We start from the raw sequence: 16,831 nt of genomic DNA, 5'->3' as shown, positions 1-16,831 counted from the left end.
ACCCTTGGTTGTGGTTTCCTTATGCAGAAGCAATATTCACTGGTTGCTCAATCACCAGTCACTGCATGAAATTTGCTCCAACAATTGCACAACTCAAGCCTTTCACTGCCGCTGAGATGCGTGACGTTATAACAAGCCCACCACAGAATGGCAGGTTTGGTGCCCAAAAAGATGGGTTGATAGCATGACTGGCCAGCTCAGAAATGCACAACAAGTGTGTTCTACCATTTTCATACATTATCAAAAGATCTGTTAAATAACCCAAGTAAATTCTGGCCCTTAGTAAACCTTCTAAGTGGGTCTAAGGCTTCCATCTAGTCCATCATTGACCAGTCTGGTGTGGCAGCTGAAGACAGCAAAACGAACTCAGAAGTTTTAAATTTAGAGTTGAAGAAATTGATCACGCAGGAGACTCATACAAACATACTGTCATTTGGCCATTGAACAGACACCCTTATGGATGACATAGTAATAAGCATCCCTGGTGTAGAGAAATAACTGAAAGAGTTGAAAACAAATAAGTCACCAGATCTGGATGGGAACTCAGTTCAGTTTTACAAAGAGTATTCTATGGCATTTGTCCCTTATTTAGCTTACATTTATCATGAATCTCTCATCAAACGTGAAGCCCCAAATGACTGGAAAAAGCTCAGGTGACCCCTGTATATAAGAAGGTAAAAGAATGGAGCTGCAAAATTATAGACCAATATCCCTAACATCAGTTTGCAAGACAATCCTTAAACATATTGTCAGTTCAAATTAAATAAATTTTCTTGATGCTGAGAAGCTTATGCCCACAAATCAGCGTGGTTTAGAAAGCATCACTCAGGCGAAACTCAGCTCACCATTTTCTCGCATGATATACTGCAAACCATGGATGAAGGACAACAGGCAGATTCCACATTTCTAGATTTCTGGAAAGCTTTTGACTTAATGCCCCCTTGCAGACTGTTAATGAAAGTATGAGCATATAGAATACGAGTCACCTAAGACTTATTAGTAATAGAACGCAAAACATTGTCCTTAACAGTGAGTGTTCGTCAGAGACAAGAGTATTGTCTGGAGCAACCCACAGACATTTGACAGAACTGCTGTTATTTTCTGTAGACATAAATGATCTGGTAGAGAGAGTGGGCAGCAATCTGTGGTTGTTTGCTGACAATACCGTGGTGTATGGGAAGGTATCAAAGTTGAGTAACTGTATAAGGTTACAAGATGACAGACAAAATATCTAATTGATTTGATGAACAGTAGCTAGCTCAAAAGATAAAAAAAATATAAGTTAACACAGGAGATCAGGAAAAACAAGCCTGTAATGTTAATATACAGCAGCAGTAGTGTCCTACTTGACACAATTACACCATTTAAATATCTGGGTGTAACACTGAAAAGTGGTATGAAATGGAATGGGCTTTTGAGGATTGTTGTATGGAAGGCAAATGGACGACTTCAATCTATTGGGAGAATTTTGGGAAAGTGTGATTTATCTGTACATATGACTGCATATAGGACAACAGTGTGACCTATACATTAGTACTGATTGAGGGTTTGGTATCTGTACCAAGTTGGATTAAAGGAAAATATTGAAGAAATTCAAATGCAAGTAGCTAGATTTGTTAGCAGTAGGTTCAAATAAAATGTAAGTGTGATAGGATGTTTCGTGAACTCAAATGGGAACCCCTGGTAGGAAGGCAACCTTCCTTTCAAGGAGCACTATTAAGAAAATTTAGAGAACCGACATTTGAAGCTAACTGCAGAACAATTCTACTGCTGCCAACATATGTTTTGCATAAGGATCATGAAGATACCATACAACAAATTATGGCTCTTACAGATGTATGTAGACAGTCACTTGTCTCTCACACTTTTTGCAAGTGGAACAAATGAATAAATGAGTAGTAGTGGTACAAGATACACTCCCCCACACAAATTATAGTGCCTTGCAAAGTATTTATGTAGAAATAGATGTAGATGTGAGCACTATTTTCAGCAGAGGATTGCACTGAAATGTGGCCCTCACTACTCCTGCATTTCCATGCATATGCTCAGCCTACAATCATTTCCAAAATGCTGATACAAACTGGCTCACACATCTGCCAGCTGTAGTTCACATGGCATTAGCCAAGCATGACTATAGGGACACTGATGCAGCAATCATTATTGAGGATAGTGTATTCAAGCACATAGACCTCCACACCATCACCGCCGTCACATAGCATCATGATGTCCCTTCACAGCCTCCCACACAAACAGCCCCCATTAGCACCCATGTCTGCCACATCCCAAGAACCCTCCACAGACACAGCACAACTCATAATCCAAATGATTGGTAATATGAACAAGCTCATCCCGACCATGGAGCATGTGCAACCCCTGTCCCTTTGCCATAACCATCCCTACCTTTTGATGCCTATAACGACTGGTGCATACTCCTGAGCAGGTGCATACCCCCTGACCAGCAGCTACTGGTGGCAGCAACCAGGACGTTCAGTGTACAGGTGACCTTTGCTGGCATCATCAGCTTTTTGGCAGTGACAGACAACCTATCAGGCACTGCGTGCATGGTTCCCGACCAACAATGAAAATGGGAAGTAGACACACACAGGCATTGTGCCATTTCTCAGTGCCTGTTCATGCACAGTCTTCAGAATCCCTCCTTCCCAACAGCCCACCTGCTTGGCACCAGCTATGATCTGTTCATTTATTCCTCGAAATTTTACCCTCCTCTGGGCCCATTCACCCCTCACCCCTCCTCCTCCTCCTCAACACTACCTACTGCTTTCAAACCCAGATCATCTATCTTGGCCTTCAGCAAGATTTTGCATGGACCTTTACAATGGCTGGCATTATGGATCCCGTGCTTGGTTCTGACTTCATTGCGCACTATGGCCCCCTCTTTGACCTGGCAAATTGTTTTATTGTCAATGGCGAGTCCCACCAATCCATTTCTTGCAGGTCCTGCACTGCTACTCATATTACCGTCAAGCCACTGTCATATTTCCATCCCTCTGCTACCTCCTCAATGAATTTCTTCTGCTCATCCACCCTTCCACCACACCCTCGGAGGTACAACCAACAATGACCATAATGACACCAGGAACCCCAGTTATCTGTCACCTCCTCTGGTTAAAAAACAAGGCATGCACACCAAAATCAAGGCAACGATCACTGCTGTTGTGCTCTGCCCATAAAAGAGCTCATGAGCCTCTGTCCTACACCTTATCCCAAGAAAAGATAGCACTTGCTGCCCCAGTGCTCAATGCCAGGGCGCTCGCTGACCACTGTCCAGTGCCCCTCTTGTGGAACTATCTTCAGCATTTGGTCTTTTTGGGATTGTATTTGTGCCATTTGGGCTCTGCAACACCACCCAGACCTGGCAGCGCTTTCTCATCAATGTTGCTGATGGCACTTTGGGTTATTTTGCTTACCTGGATGGTACCCTCATTTACTTATGTGATCTCACTGCCTATGCCTCCAGGAGGTAGTTTTCTGCCTCCAAAATGCAAGAGTTATTATCAAGCTGGAGAAGCATGTCTTGGGTGTTCCAGAGTTCACCTTCCTTGGACTGAGAATATCATAGATGGGTTCCCCTCCACTGGATGAGAGGTCCTGACCATTGTCAAATTCCCATACCCCACAACTTTTCCTCAGTATGGAAATTTTTTCATGCATTACCTGAAGAGTGCTGTAAGCGTGCAAGCACCACTGTCTGCTACACACCAGGGCAATTGCACTAAAGGTAGCAGCCCTTTACCTGAATAACAAAAATGAGGTGAGTTTGTACCAAATGAAATGTGACATCTCACTTGCTGCCCTCCTAACCCACCCCCATTTGACTTCCCCACTCACGATCATTACCGATGCCAGCCAGTTTGCCCCAGGTCTCATCCTTCAACAACATGTTGAAGGCTCTTTGCAGCCACCGGCTAATTTTTCCACAAAGCTCTCTGTGCCGTAGCAGAGTTGAGCTGTGTATGACCATGAGCTGCTTGCTGTATACAAGATGGTGAAGTACTTCCACCACTCGGTGAATGGATGGCCCCTTCATGGATTTCACCAACCGCTACCTCCATATAACAGGGTTTTGTTGAAAGGAAGATACACAGATTTCCCCTAAGCAGTTCTGTCAGCAGGAATACATACATGTAGCACATTTCACAACTGACATAATGCAAATGGCTGGCTTTGGGAATATCACCACCAACTACCTCAGCGCTTCCTGTACCCTCATTGTCCCCCTAGACTTCACTGTCCTGGCCACTGCCCATGCAGCCACTCCCAAGCTGCTAAGACTATGCAATGATTCAAACACTGGACTCAACCTCAAATTGCAAATCTCTCCTGGTACGGACTTACCCATCTGGTGTGACGTTTATGTGGGTTCCATCCACTCGGGTGACTCACTGGAGCACATCTACTGCTACTTTTCCCTCTGATTTCCACAAGGCGGCATTCAGAAACCTTCATGGCCTGTCCCACATTGGTGGCCACGCATCTGCAGCCCTCATGCAGGAGCATTTTGTCTGGCACAATATCCAGCAGGACTGCACCAACTAGGTGCACACCTGCCCCCTGTGCCAACGCTCCAAGGTAGTCTGTCATGTGGATGCCCCTACAACTTTTTCCCCCCAGTGGATCATCATTTATCCCATATCTGTACTGACACTGGAGGTTCCTTTCCATTATCAAATGGCCACCAGTACATCCTCACCATCACTGACAGGGTTGAGAAGCTGTGCTGCTGGCAGACATAGAGTGACCAAGAAACCTGGGCCTCGTTTGCATTTTGAGAACCCTGTCATTTGACAATGGACTGTGGACAGCAAGACACATCTTTTTTTTGTATCCTGCTGACTCATCTAATATAGGGTGCCTAGGAAGCTGTCTTCTTGGATCACTAGACAACAATTCAAGCAAATTGTATTAATGGAGTTTATTACAGTAAATTATATTGATGATACTTAACTTAATGTATTCACAAACATGTGTCGCTAGCAACTGACAACATGCAAATAATCAATGTCCTTCGGTATGTACAATTTCACTGTAAGCAAAACAGTACAGTTCATAAGTCACTGCTGTAGCATTTGTATGATGGCTGGTCTTCCAATCTGCCTGCAGATAGGCGGCATGGTGGTTCTATTCTCTTTGCATAGAGGATGCTCCTGTCTTGTTGTCATCCTAGAGAGCATGCTAATGGCTGATGTCATCTCACAGCCCTCTCTGCTCTTCTGCTCTTGATCATCATGCTGGCGGTTGTCAATACGCCGGAACACATCTTGCCTGTTTAAAGCATTCACTGGAACTTGCAGTACACATGTCCATTTCATGACTAATTACTGCCCTGACACTAACAGAATGCTGGAGAGATTCCACAGGAACCTAAAAGCTGCCCTTACATGTCCATCTGTAACTTAGTCTGCTGCCTAGCCACTAGTTCTCCTAGGCTTGTGGACGGTCCACAAAACTCATTTGGGTGCATCTGCCACCATACTTGTGTGTGGGCAGCCGCTCACTGTTCCAGGTGACTTCATTGGGCCACAACCCCTGCAGCCTACCACCTGCATCCAAACCATCTGCATGACTGTATGACATGCCTGCCCCTAGGGCCCCCATAATGCCATGGTGAATACAAGTACTTCATGCATTGAGAGCTCCACATGTGCATGCATGTCTAGCTCTGGGTGGATGCCAGTCAATCTTTTCTCTGCCCACAGTACTAAGGCCACACCTCATGCTTAAGCATGGGAAGAAGACCTTTCTTGTTTGTCTCTGCAGTGCTGCTGCCACAGCATACACCGAGCGACTGAAGCTGGAGTAAATGCTCAAACGCCCCAGCCCTTGCACACCAACAATAATAGAAATTGAGGTGACACCAAGTGACAAAAAATGTTACACTGGCCGACATCACTGACATGATGGGAACCACTTGGGGCCCAACATGATAGGGTGCCCTGCCATTTACATGACTGCCTGCTCCGGCCACCCACGAAACCTGCCACCACGCCTCCACCACTGAACATTAATGATGTTTTTCCTGTTGTCTTAAATAGCTTGTAAACTGATTACACCACACAAGGAGAGTGGGCACCCATTACGTGTATTTGTAATGCCTTCATGAGTAATGGAAGTTACTGGATTGACTCAATTGAGAGTTTTTGTGTGTAGACATTTTTGTGACACACTTACCTTGAAAATGTATTCTGCAATTAATTGTGCCTGTTAACATTCCAGTAAACGAATTGCTTTGTATTCAGACTTCTTTTTGTTACATTGTCGTGAGATGCCCACACCATGTGTTCTACACCAAGGCACCTGCTACCACACCTATGATATCAGCAAATGCCTCTGTCACAATGTGGGACTCTGTCTACCAGCAGGAGGCTGCAGCAGTTAGCACCTATGGCACTGGCAGAAGACAGCATGCGTGGGGTGCACTGTGCAGTGCCCTCTGTGCTTCATCTGTCTGAGCAACAGAAATTCACAATACTCTCCACCAGGCCCCTCCACCAATGGTGCATGCCCCCCCCCCCCCCCCCCCTCTCCGGGGAAGTGGTGTGACACGGTGTTACCCCCATGCCTGGCTCACAACATGACAGCCAGAGGTCGCCACATTATCACACCTCCACTGTTGTCAGTTGATCTGGGATCGCCGACACCGTGACACTGCTGCCCTTTCTGTCTCGCATTGGTGTGTGGGGGGTTAACTGTGTCTGTGTGGTAATGCAGTACTGCACATTTGTGCCCTCCACCCATATGGTCTAGTAGACAATCTTGCGCTATAGCAGACAATTCATTGCCCAGCAAAAGAATCTGGTCATAAACTGTATGCATCTCAGGACAGGAGTATTCTCTGGAATGTGCCTCTTTGCCACAGCACATGGGGTTTCCATAAAGCAGGCCACAGGAAGATTCCCCACTTCCCATGTCGATGCTGATCTGTTCACACAATGAGTGCAGCCATTTAATCTTCCTTTGGTGTTATGTTTATTTTCAGTTACTTTATTATCAGAATTTAATGGCTTACTGTGGGGCTATCAGATAGGCACACAACCCATGAAGACATCAATGATGAGTCAGTTTGTAGCAGTTTGCCTACTTCTTTCTTTGTTGTCCTCAGTGTCGATGTACTGGCTAAAAGAATAGGGAGTCGACGTGCAGTACTGTCTGCTGTAAATGATGTAGCCGACAGATGCACAGTTGCGTTTCACAGTCTTTTACTTTCACTTTTCACAACCCCTTAATACTATACAGTTACACATGACCAGTGCACTATTGTTCTAACTTCCCATAAGCCTCATTAATAGTTAGCAGATGAACATCCACATACTGCCACAATAGGTTCTGATTTACTTATAAACTATACATAGGATAGGAGAAGAGTTTGGCTGCCCCAGGAAAGATGAAAAATGAGACAGACAGATGGGGTAAGCATTGTCGCCACATAATGAATCCAACACAGAATGCTGAACCCTCTACTTGCTATTTGCACAAGGAATTAGTCCCAAATATTACATCAATGCTGAGATTTTGAATCACCAACAAATTGTACTCCAACAGCTGTCTCGCCAATTCCACAGTTAATAGTACCTCTTGTTTCACGCTCTTTGATAGGTTACCAGTAGCACCAATAATTTTTATTCCAGAAACATGAATCACTACTATACCCTCAGTGTTCTTAATAGATTCAAAAGATGCCTGTGACATGCCATTCAAATCACTACCACAGTTCAGTAAATACTCAACATGTATACCTTGTACACTTTCAGTTATTACAGGGTGCCACACTTCATTTTCACTTACCACGTTGCCATCATTATCAATAAGAAATTCAAATACACCATTCTCATCACTACTGGATTCATCACTGCTGTCATCATTACACCCACAGTCAGAATCAGATCCACTTTCACTTTCTCTGTGCTTTAGATTTTGTACTTTTTCCGCCTTTTTCTCCATTTCAGACAATTTTGAATCTACATTTTCAATTAATTTTTCCAGTTTTTCCTCTACCACTACTGCACACTTGGTTTTTACCTCAGTTTCTGAATCATTTTTAATGTGATCAACTTGGTTCTCAAGTTTAACTTTGTTTTTAGCATAAAATTTCCTGGGAGCTTTGACTTCATCTGTACACTGTTTTTCAGAAGCCACCACCCTCCTACTATAGTCATCACAAAACTTCTTTCTCTCTTCTACACATTTACTACTCATTAATATTAATTTCTCATTAGTATTCTGCTCTACTTTCTTTATCTTTTCAGGCTATCAGTGTCAGTTTTTATACTACTAATATCTACTTTCATACTACTGATGTTATTTTCCACCCTACTAATGCCTTCTTTTGTACTCAAATTACTCAGACTACTCATAATTTGCCTTAACATCGCTTCCACTTTTCCATTTGCCATAAACTTTCGCCCCGCTGATTTCCGCTACTAGATTCCTCCTCCTTAACCTTAACGATCTCACACGCTTCAGTACTGTTTTTGTCCATTTCGCTCACATCAGCACACAATGTATATGATGCTTTTATCATTCCATCTACAACAGGACTTTCGTTCCCATCATTCAAAGTTACATTCATGTCTGATTTATAACTACTATTGTGTACATAACCAGTCCCACTTAGGTCTTTCTGTTCATTTAACACCTTAACCTCTACAGCTTTGTCCTCAGTCACACTGTCTTCTTATTTAATACAAAACAGCTTTTGCTATGAGATTACTTTATTCTCATTTATTCTGCTGCTCTGCTGCTGTGGTTGTCATCTGAATCATCACCTGTACCGCTGCGGCAAGTTGTAAGTCTCTCAGCGAGGTATCGTGTTTATCTCCGGTCAGCTGTCTCCACCTGTGTGCTGACTGACTGCCCTGTACTCAGTGGCTGCTTCCATAGAACCCATTCACTGATTGGTTGCTGTTATACTGTGGCCATGAAACTCATGCGCTGATTGGCTGTAGCCCCACTGCACTGTAAACTGCTGTCGGGTTCACTATTCAAAGTTTGTGAGTTCTAGTTTAATGTGGCTATGTAAAATATTCCTCACCTGGGGCACCACATGTAGCAGTTCACCTACTTCATTGTTTCTTTGTTAGTTGTCCTCGGTGTCAATGCACTGTCTAAAAAAATAGGGGGTGGATGTGCAGTACTGTCTACTATAAATGATGTAGCCGACAGATTGACAGTTGCGTTTCACAGTCTTTTACTTTCACTTTTCACAACCCACAATAATACACAGCTATATGTGGCCAGTGCACTATTGTTCTAACTTCACATAAGCCTCATTAATAGTTAGCAGGTGAATATCCACATACTGCTACAATTGTTTGCTACTGAACATCTACGAGCAGTAAAAACCTAATCACAAAGTTCACAGTTCTTGAAGAATAGAAAGGTACGTATGGAGCAGACATGGTCACTGTTTTTACACATGGCCTAATTGATTAACACTTATTCCACAATTAATTTGAAACATTGTTGTTGCTCTAACCAATACAGGTTTCTTGTCTGAAACTCGACCATGGACTGACTGTCTCATGACCAAAAATCGGGCCCTACAATAGTAGGTGCTGAAATTACAAATTGTTCAAAGTTTAATTTACAAAAATTACAATTAAAACTTAACACATTAAATTAACTGAATATACTGAAAAATTGGTTCTTTTTAACAGTTTCTTGTACCACAAGAGTTAGGCTGAATTATTCATTTAAATGATGAAATTAACATACATCAATAGGCAAACAATACTTTTTACAAAACTGTTAATTGCTTTGGAATTAATTAAGGACTGGCTTTGCTAACATGTTTCCAAATAGAGTCAAATAGATCCTTTAGTTATACTATTAGTTGTTCCTCAAAATGTTTATAATTAATACAGAATTTATTGTTGTTTATACGTCAATAATAGAATTTAAGTTACATAAAAATAACTGGTTTCACCCTATATTGAAAGTACTAATGAGGAATAGTGAAAATAAATTAGGAAATTAATTACATACCCAAAACTAAGCACAAAATTAGATCTGGTGTTATATTCTAAAAACTTAGGGCCAACCTTACTCTTTTATGAAAATGCAGGTTTATGTTAATGGTAATTAGTTAAAACTGAAAAAACAAATTTAAGCTCAGTACAGCTGATAGATTCACAAAACAGAACATAAAATTTACATTCCTAGCTTTTGGAACTTTGTTCCTTCATCAGGGAGGAGAGAGGGGAAAAAAGGGAAGAAGGGAAAGTGGATTCAGTTACTCACAACCCAGGTTATGAAGCAACAGGGAAAGGTAAACAGAGAGGGTAGCAAGGATGGAGGCATGGTTGTCAGAGGGAAGCCAAAGATATTCTACTTTTAAGTAGTGTGCCAGCTTCAAACCAAAGAGGATACACACAGAAGTAAAGAGGTATATAGTATAAAGATAAACACAACTATGTAGGATGAAAAGATGTGTGAATGGCTAAAGAGGAAAGGGGAAAAGGAGAAGACTGAAGAATAAATGGGAGTGAGGTTGGTTAATGTAGATTCAGTCCAGGGGGATGGTGGGATGAAAGGATGTGTTGGAGTGCAAGTTCCCATCTCCGCAGTTCCGAGGGACTGGTGTTGGGCCGGAGAAGCCAAATGGCACATACGTTGAAGCAGGTTCCTAGGTCCCTAGAATTATGCTGGATGGCATGCTCTGCTACTGGGTATTGGACATCTCCTAGGCGGACAGTTTGTCTGTGCCCGTTCATGCGCTCAGCCAGTTTAGTTGTCATCATACTGATGTAAAAGGCTGTGCAGTGCAGGCATGTCAGCTGATAAATGACATGTGTTGTTTCACATGTGGCCCTGCCCTGAATTGTGTATGTTTTACCAGTAGCGGGACTGGAGTAGGTGGTTGTGGGGGGATGCATGGGGCAGGTTTTGCAGCAGGGTCGGTTACAGGGGTAGGAACCGCTGGGTAGAGAAGGTGGTCTGGGAATATTGTAGGGTTTGACAAGGATGTTACGGAGGTTAGGGGGGTGACAAAAGGCAATCCTGGGTGATGTGGGGAGAATATTGTCAAGGGATGATCTCATTTCAGGGCTTGACTTGAGAAAGTCATATCCCTGGCAGAGTAATTTGTTGATGTATTCAAGGCCAGGATAATATTGGGTGACAAGGGGAATGCTTCTGTGTGGTCTGGCGGTGGGAACATTGTTGTTGGATGGGAAGGAATGTATTGCTCGGGAGATATGTTTGTGGACGAGGTCTGCAGGATAGTTGCGGGAGAGGAAAGCACTGGTCAGGTTATTGGTGTAATTGTTGAGGGATTCATCACTGGATCAGATACATTTGCCACGCATACCTAGGCCGTAGGGAAGGGAGCATTTGATGTGATGTGGAATGCTAGTTCTGCAAGGTTCGCAGGAGAACTTCTGCAAAGTTTGGAAGGTAGGAGACGAGGTACTGGCAAAAGTAAAGCTGTGCTTGGGTAGCTCAGTTGGTAGAGCACTTGCCCGCGAAAGGCAAAGGTCCCCAGTTCGAGTCTCAGTCCAGCACACAGTTTTAATCTGCCAGGAAGTTTCATATCAGCGCACACATGCTGCAGAGTGAAAATCTCATTCTGCAGTATCCATTATTTGATACCATCTTTATACCGCATGCTGTCACTGACCCTCCTCAACCGAATGGTCACAACACACAAAAGTACACCACTGGCCATTAAAATTGCTACACCAAGAAGAAATGCAGATGATAAACAGGTATTCATTGGACAAATATATTACACTAGAACTGACATGTGACTACATATTCACGCAATTTGGGTGCATAGATCCTGAGAAATCAGTACCCGGAACAACCACCTCTGGCCGTATTAACGGCCTTGATACACCTAGGCATTGAGTCAAACACAGCTTGGATGGCGTGTACAGGTACAGCTGCCCATGCAGCTTCAACACAATACCACAGTTCATCAAGAGTAGTGACTGGCATATTGTGATGAGCCAGTTGCTCGGCCACAATTGACCAGATATTTTCAATTGGTGAGAGATCTGGAGAATGTTCTGGCCAGGGCAGCAGTCGAACATTTTCTGTATCCAGAAAGGCCCATACAGCACTTGCAACACCTGGTCGTCCATTATCCTGCTGAAATGTAGGGTTTCGTAGGGATCAAATGAAGGGTAGAGCCACGGGTCGTAACACATCTGAAATGTAATGTCCACTGTTCAAAGTGCCGTCAATGTGAACAAGAGGTGACCGAGACGTGTAATCAATGGCACCCCATACCATCACGCCGGGTGATACGCCAGTATGGCGATGATGAATACACGCTTCCAATGTGCGTTCACTGCGATGTCACCAAACACGGATACAACCATCATGATGCTGTAAACAGAACCTGGATTCAACCAAAAAAATGACGTATTGCCATTCGTGCGTCCAGGTTTGTCATTGAGTACACCATAGCAGGCGCCCCTGTCTGTGATGAGCATCAAGGATAACCGCAACCACGGTCTCCGACCTGATAGTCCATGCTGCTGCAAACATCGACGAACTGTTCATGCAGATGGTTGTTGTCTTGCAAATGTCCCCATCTGTTGAGCCAGGGATTGAGACGTGGCTGCACGATCTGTTACAGCCATGTGGATAAGATGCCTGTCATCTCAACTGCTAGTGATACGGTGCTGTTGGGATCCAGCACGGTGTTCCATGTTACCCTCCTGAACCCACCTATTCCATATTCTGCCAACAGTCACTGGATCTCGACCAACACAAGCAGCAATTTCACAATACTATAAACCGCAATCACTATAGGCTACAATCCAACTTTTATCAAAGTTGGAAACGTGATGGTAAGCATTTCTCCTCCTTACATGAGGCATCACAACAAAATTTCACCAGGCAACGCTGGTCAATTGCTGTTTGTGTATAAGAAACAGGGTTGGAAACTTTCCTCATGTCAGCACGTTGTAGGTGTTGCCACCGGCGACTACCTTTTGTGAATGCTCTGAAAAGCTAATCATTTGCATACCATAGCATCTTCTTTCTGTCGGTTAAATTTTGTGTCTGTAGCACATCATCTTCATGGTGTAGCAATTTTAATGGCCAGTAGTGTATATGTAGAGATCCACATACCAGTTGCTGCTGCAGCTTCAGTGCCTTCCTCATTTACTTCTATGAAAGCTTTGTGCAAGATGCGGCTAACAACAAGGCCAGGTTGTGAGTCACTTATACCAGTGAGATCTGCTTTACATGGATCAAACATAGCCTTCATACCAAGCTGTAAGTTCAGAGCAAGAGCAACATTGTTAAAGCTAGGAAGCTCTAGTTTTCTATAACATTTCTAAAAAAACAGAAAAAAAGAAAATGATGGGCACATAAACTAAATCAGTACTACTGTACTAGAATGACTGACATCCTTCATTAGAATTTATTTCATATTATGAACTAATTAATTAGTTAATAAACTCAACAAAAAGTTTGGGTAACATGGTGTGAAAGAACATATTCTCATTGTAGTAATGATTACTGGAACTTAATTGATTAATTGACTAATTTTTATTTGATCCTAATTGATTAAATGTACAGAGTGTGCAATTATAACATAGGACAAGCCAATTTAATCTAATATTCTAAAATACACTACATATTTTAGTTTAAAACATGGAACTGGTAATAATGATAGTAATGGTGCATACATTTTTCCCTCCATATTTAAGTTTTCAATTTGTTTACACACTCTTTCACTATGAAATACACATACTGATGATACATACAATATATTCAAGTTATTGCCTTACATAAATGCATGTAATAATGACATTCCTTATTCTTTACATAAATACTCCTCTACATTACAAAATTCTTTTTCCCATTTAATAATCCTTTAGCAGTTGACTCATACTGTCCTTTAGACCTGTAGGAAGATGCTTTAGCAGTTGTACACTTGACTATTGAGGACCTTTCCCAGCAGCTCTCGGTCTGTGTGGTATACTTCTCAGCTGGCCTTTATTTCTCATCTTATATGAATTTATATAGTGCCGCAGAGTTATGAAATATTATTCAGTATTTGTAAAAAGATGGAAATATCAATACTTTTAGATTATGAAAGACAGTTCTGATGTTCAGTTTGTTTTTTATTCTAGATGGTCCCAAGGGACTTTTTCAGCAATTAGCCTATAACAATTATTTTTTTATGTTGCTGCTGGAATTTCTCCAAACATTAATTCAGTACTGTAAGTATGGGTCTAAAAGACCATGGATATTGTAGATAGAAGTTATTTGTTAGCATAATATGCAATTTACTTCATAATAAATATAATAGTGCTTAATTTACAGCAGACATTGTCTATAATTTGCCTCCACTGGAGATTATCATCAAATGTAATTCCAAAAAAATTTATAGAACTTACCTCTTCCCATCTCGTTTCATCTATGAATATATCTATATAATTTTCTCTGTTTGTGAACACCATGAACATCATTTTTTAGACCGATAATTACATCATTCTATATGAGCCACTGTGCTGTGTTATATGTCAACATAAATGTGCTTATTTTGGCCTATAAATTCCTTGTTTGACAGTCTTTTTGTTGTGCCTATCTGTGACTGAGAATCTCCGCTATATGGTGAGTAGCAATGTATTCTTTCTGTAGTATTTCCATCAACTATAAGATATTTTGCTAGGCTTAAGATAGTGGCTTTGGTAGATTTACTTTTTTGGAACCATGAAGTGCCTTTTATGTGTTTGGTCTTTTATGTGTTTGGCAATGGCTATTAGACAAAAGGAAACAATATGTAAATAGCAATCACATAACGAAAGAGTTCATGGGTGAACAGACAGGTTACCATGGAACTTGAACATTTGAGGTTGGTTTTCTAGAAAAACAGCTACACAGGGAAGCAAATCCAGAGTGCTCTGCGTCCCACACTGACTGTACAACTGGAGGAAACAGGAAACCCAGCACGATGGGGATATAGCATTTATTCCATTCTGTGGCACTTTATCTGGTAAGATAGGTCGAGTTCTTCTAAAACATCAAGCGAAGACTATCTTCTGCTCACCAATTAAGACACAGGCGCTGCTTGGTAATGTCAAGGATGATCCCAGACTATGGAAATCCAGAGTCTACCAGATCCCCTGTAAATGTGGCTTGACTTAAATAGGTCAAACAGTGCTTACTATTGATGATCATTGCCAACAACATCAATGGCACACCAGACTCCAGCAGCCTAACAAGTTGGCAGTTGCTGAACATTGCATCTCATAATTACACAGAATGAACTATAACCAGATGAAGGTTCTGACACAGATGTCCAAATACTATGGGAACCACTGATCAATTTTTGAGATATTGGTTACATCCTTAGTAAGGGCTGCAAACTCAATTTGAATCCGATTAAAAGGAGAAAGAAGACATACCACCATGAACTGGCTTCGTGAACAGTCAGAGATACCATGAAGACAGTGCCAGAACATGCCCCTGGGTGCGAACCGTGAATGGAATGGATGCTGGATGCTGCGCACCGGGGCACAGACTGCTGCGAATACCTGGAAGGGGGGGGGGGGGGGGGTCGAGGAGATAAAAGCCCACAGCCGGCACCTCGGCGGTCAGTTCGTCAGCTCACCTGATGATGGCAACGTGGTCGCTTGCCGAAATATTGTCCCCATTGGACACTAACACCCAGATGTTTACCCGTGAACTCTTTCATCATGAAGTATGCTGGGAAAAATTGAATAATCACAGCAAACATCTAAATTACTGGAAATATTGGCATAATTGCTAACATGAGCTTGTTGGGAAGGATTTAGTAGTTCTTTCAAAATACTGAATTTAAGAATAAACATGTTGCCAGTATTCAAATACAGTTTACTGTGTGAAGTATTGTATTATATTGTATTGGGATACATTGTTGCTAGAGGCCACTATTTTTGAGTTATTCAAGAAAAACATACAAAAGTGACCTTCAAACACACTGGGGACTTCCACACTCAGCCCCCACCAGTCAGGATTCTTGGTATGCTGTTCATGGCACAAATATACAAAAATTTCCAACTGCATGAATTATTTTCTGAATTCAACCTTTCTTGGTCTTAATTGTCTGGTTGTATTACATCACGGGCATAGTCAGCAACCTACAAATTTTAAAACAGACATTTGTGTAAATTTTACCACACAATTTTGTGAATTTTAACAGCAAATACAAAAAGTTATGTTGTTGTATTTGTCAGGCCTTCTGGTTCCAAAGTACTGTGTTGTAAGGATTATGTTTGGATCGAACTGTCAACTTAATTAGCTTTAGCAAAAGGTTTACAAAAGTCGGTTTTCTTCCATTATCCTCACGTTCATGCTAAATTAATAATATTAATGAAACAATCAACTATGCTTGTAGCATAATGGCTACATCAATTGAGACCAAAAATTGGTGAATATTAGAAAAATCCATAGAGATGAAAAATTGTCAGATATCAGAAATAGTTCACGCACTCGGAAATTTTTGAACAGTGGTAGGACAATGTAATAGAAATCCTGACTCATGAGGGATGAGTGTGGGGATGGATGTGTGTTTGAAGGTCACATTAGTATGTTTCTTTCCCTTTTTTTTTTTTTTTTTTTTTTTTTTTTTTTTTTTTTTTTTTTTAATAACTCAAAAATTGTGGTCTCCAGGGAGAACGTCCAACTCATTTTTTATGTAGGACTAATAGTTTTCACAGAGCAAGGGAGAGAACGTGAAAATCTTGTGCATGATGTCTGAAGAACAGATGTAACATTAGGGCTGTGTAAGATGACACTGCTAGGAGCAGCTCAGTCACCCTGTATAAAAGTGATTGAAAGCAAAATATAAAACAAATATTTTTATTTATAA

At 41.8% G+C, this 16,831-nt stretch overlaps 1 protein-coding gene across 1 annotated transcript in view; it reads right to left on the bottom strand.

Annotated features, from left to right (window-relative positions):
- The window catches only part of LOC124777227 (leukocyte elastase inhibitor-like), a 76,192-nt gene that overhangs the window by 36,239 nt on the left and 23,122 nt on the right, over positions 1-16,831 (bottom strand). Inside the window, exon 3 of the mRNA XM_047252552.1 lies at positions 13,099-13,243. Within this exon, the coding sequence (XP_047108508.1) occupies positions 13,099-13,243 (145 nt within the window). The remainder of the gene's footprint in view (positions 1-13,098; positions 13,244-16,831) is intronic.

Source organism: Schistocerca piceifrons, chromosome 2, assembly GCF_021461385.2.
Source record: "Schistocerca piceifrons isolate TAMUIC-IGC-003096 chromosome 2, iqSchPice1.1, whole genome shotgun sequence".
In the NCBI taxonomy this organism is placed as follows: Eukaryota; Metazoa; Arthropoda; class Insecta; order Orthoptera; family Acrididae; genus Schistocerca; species Schistocerca piceifrons.
Note: the sequence above shows the minus strand (reverse complement) of the source record. Positions and strands in the feature narration are given on the sequence as shown.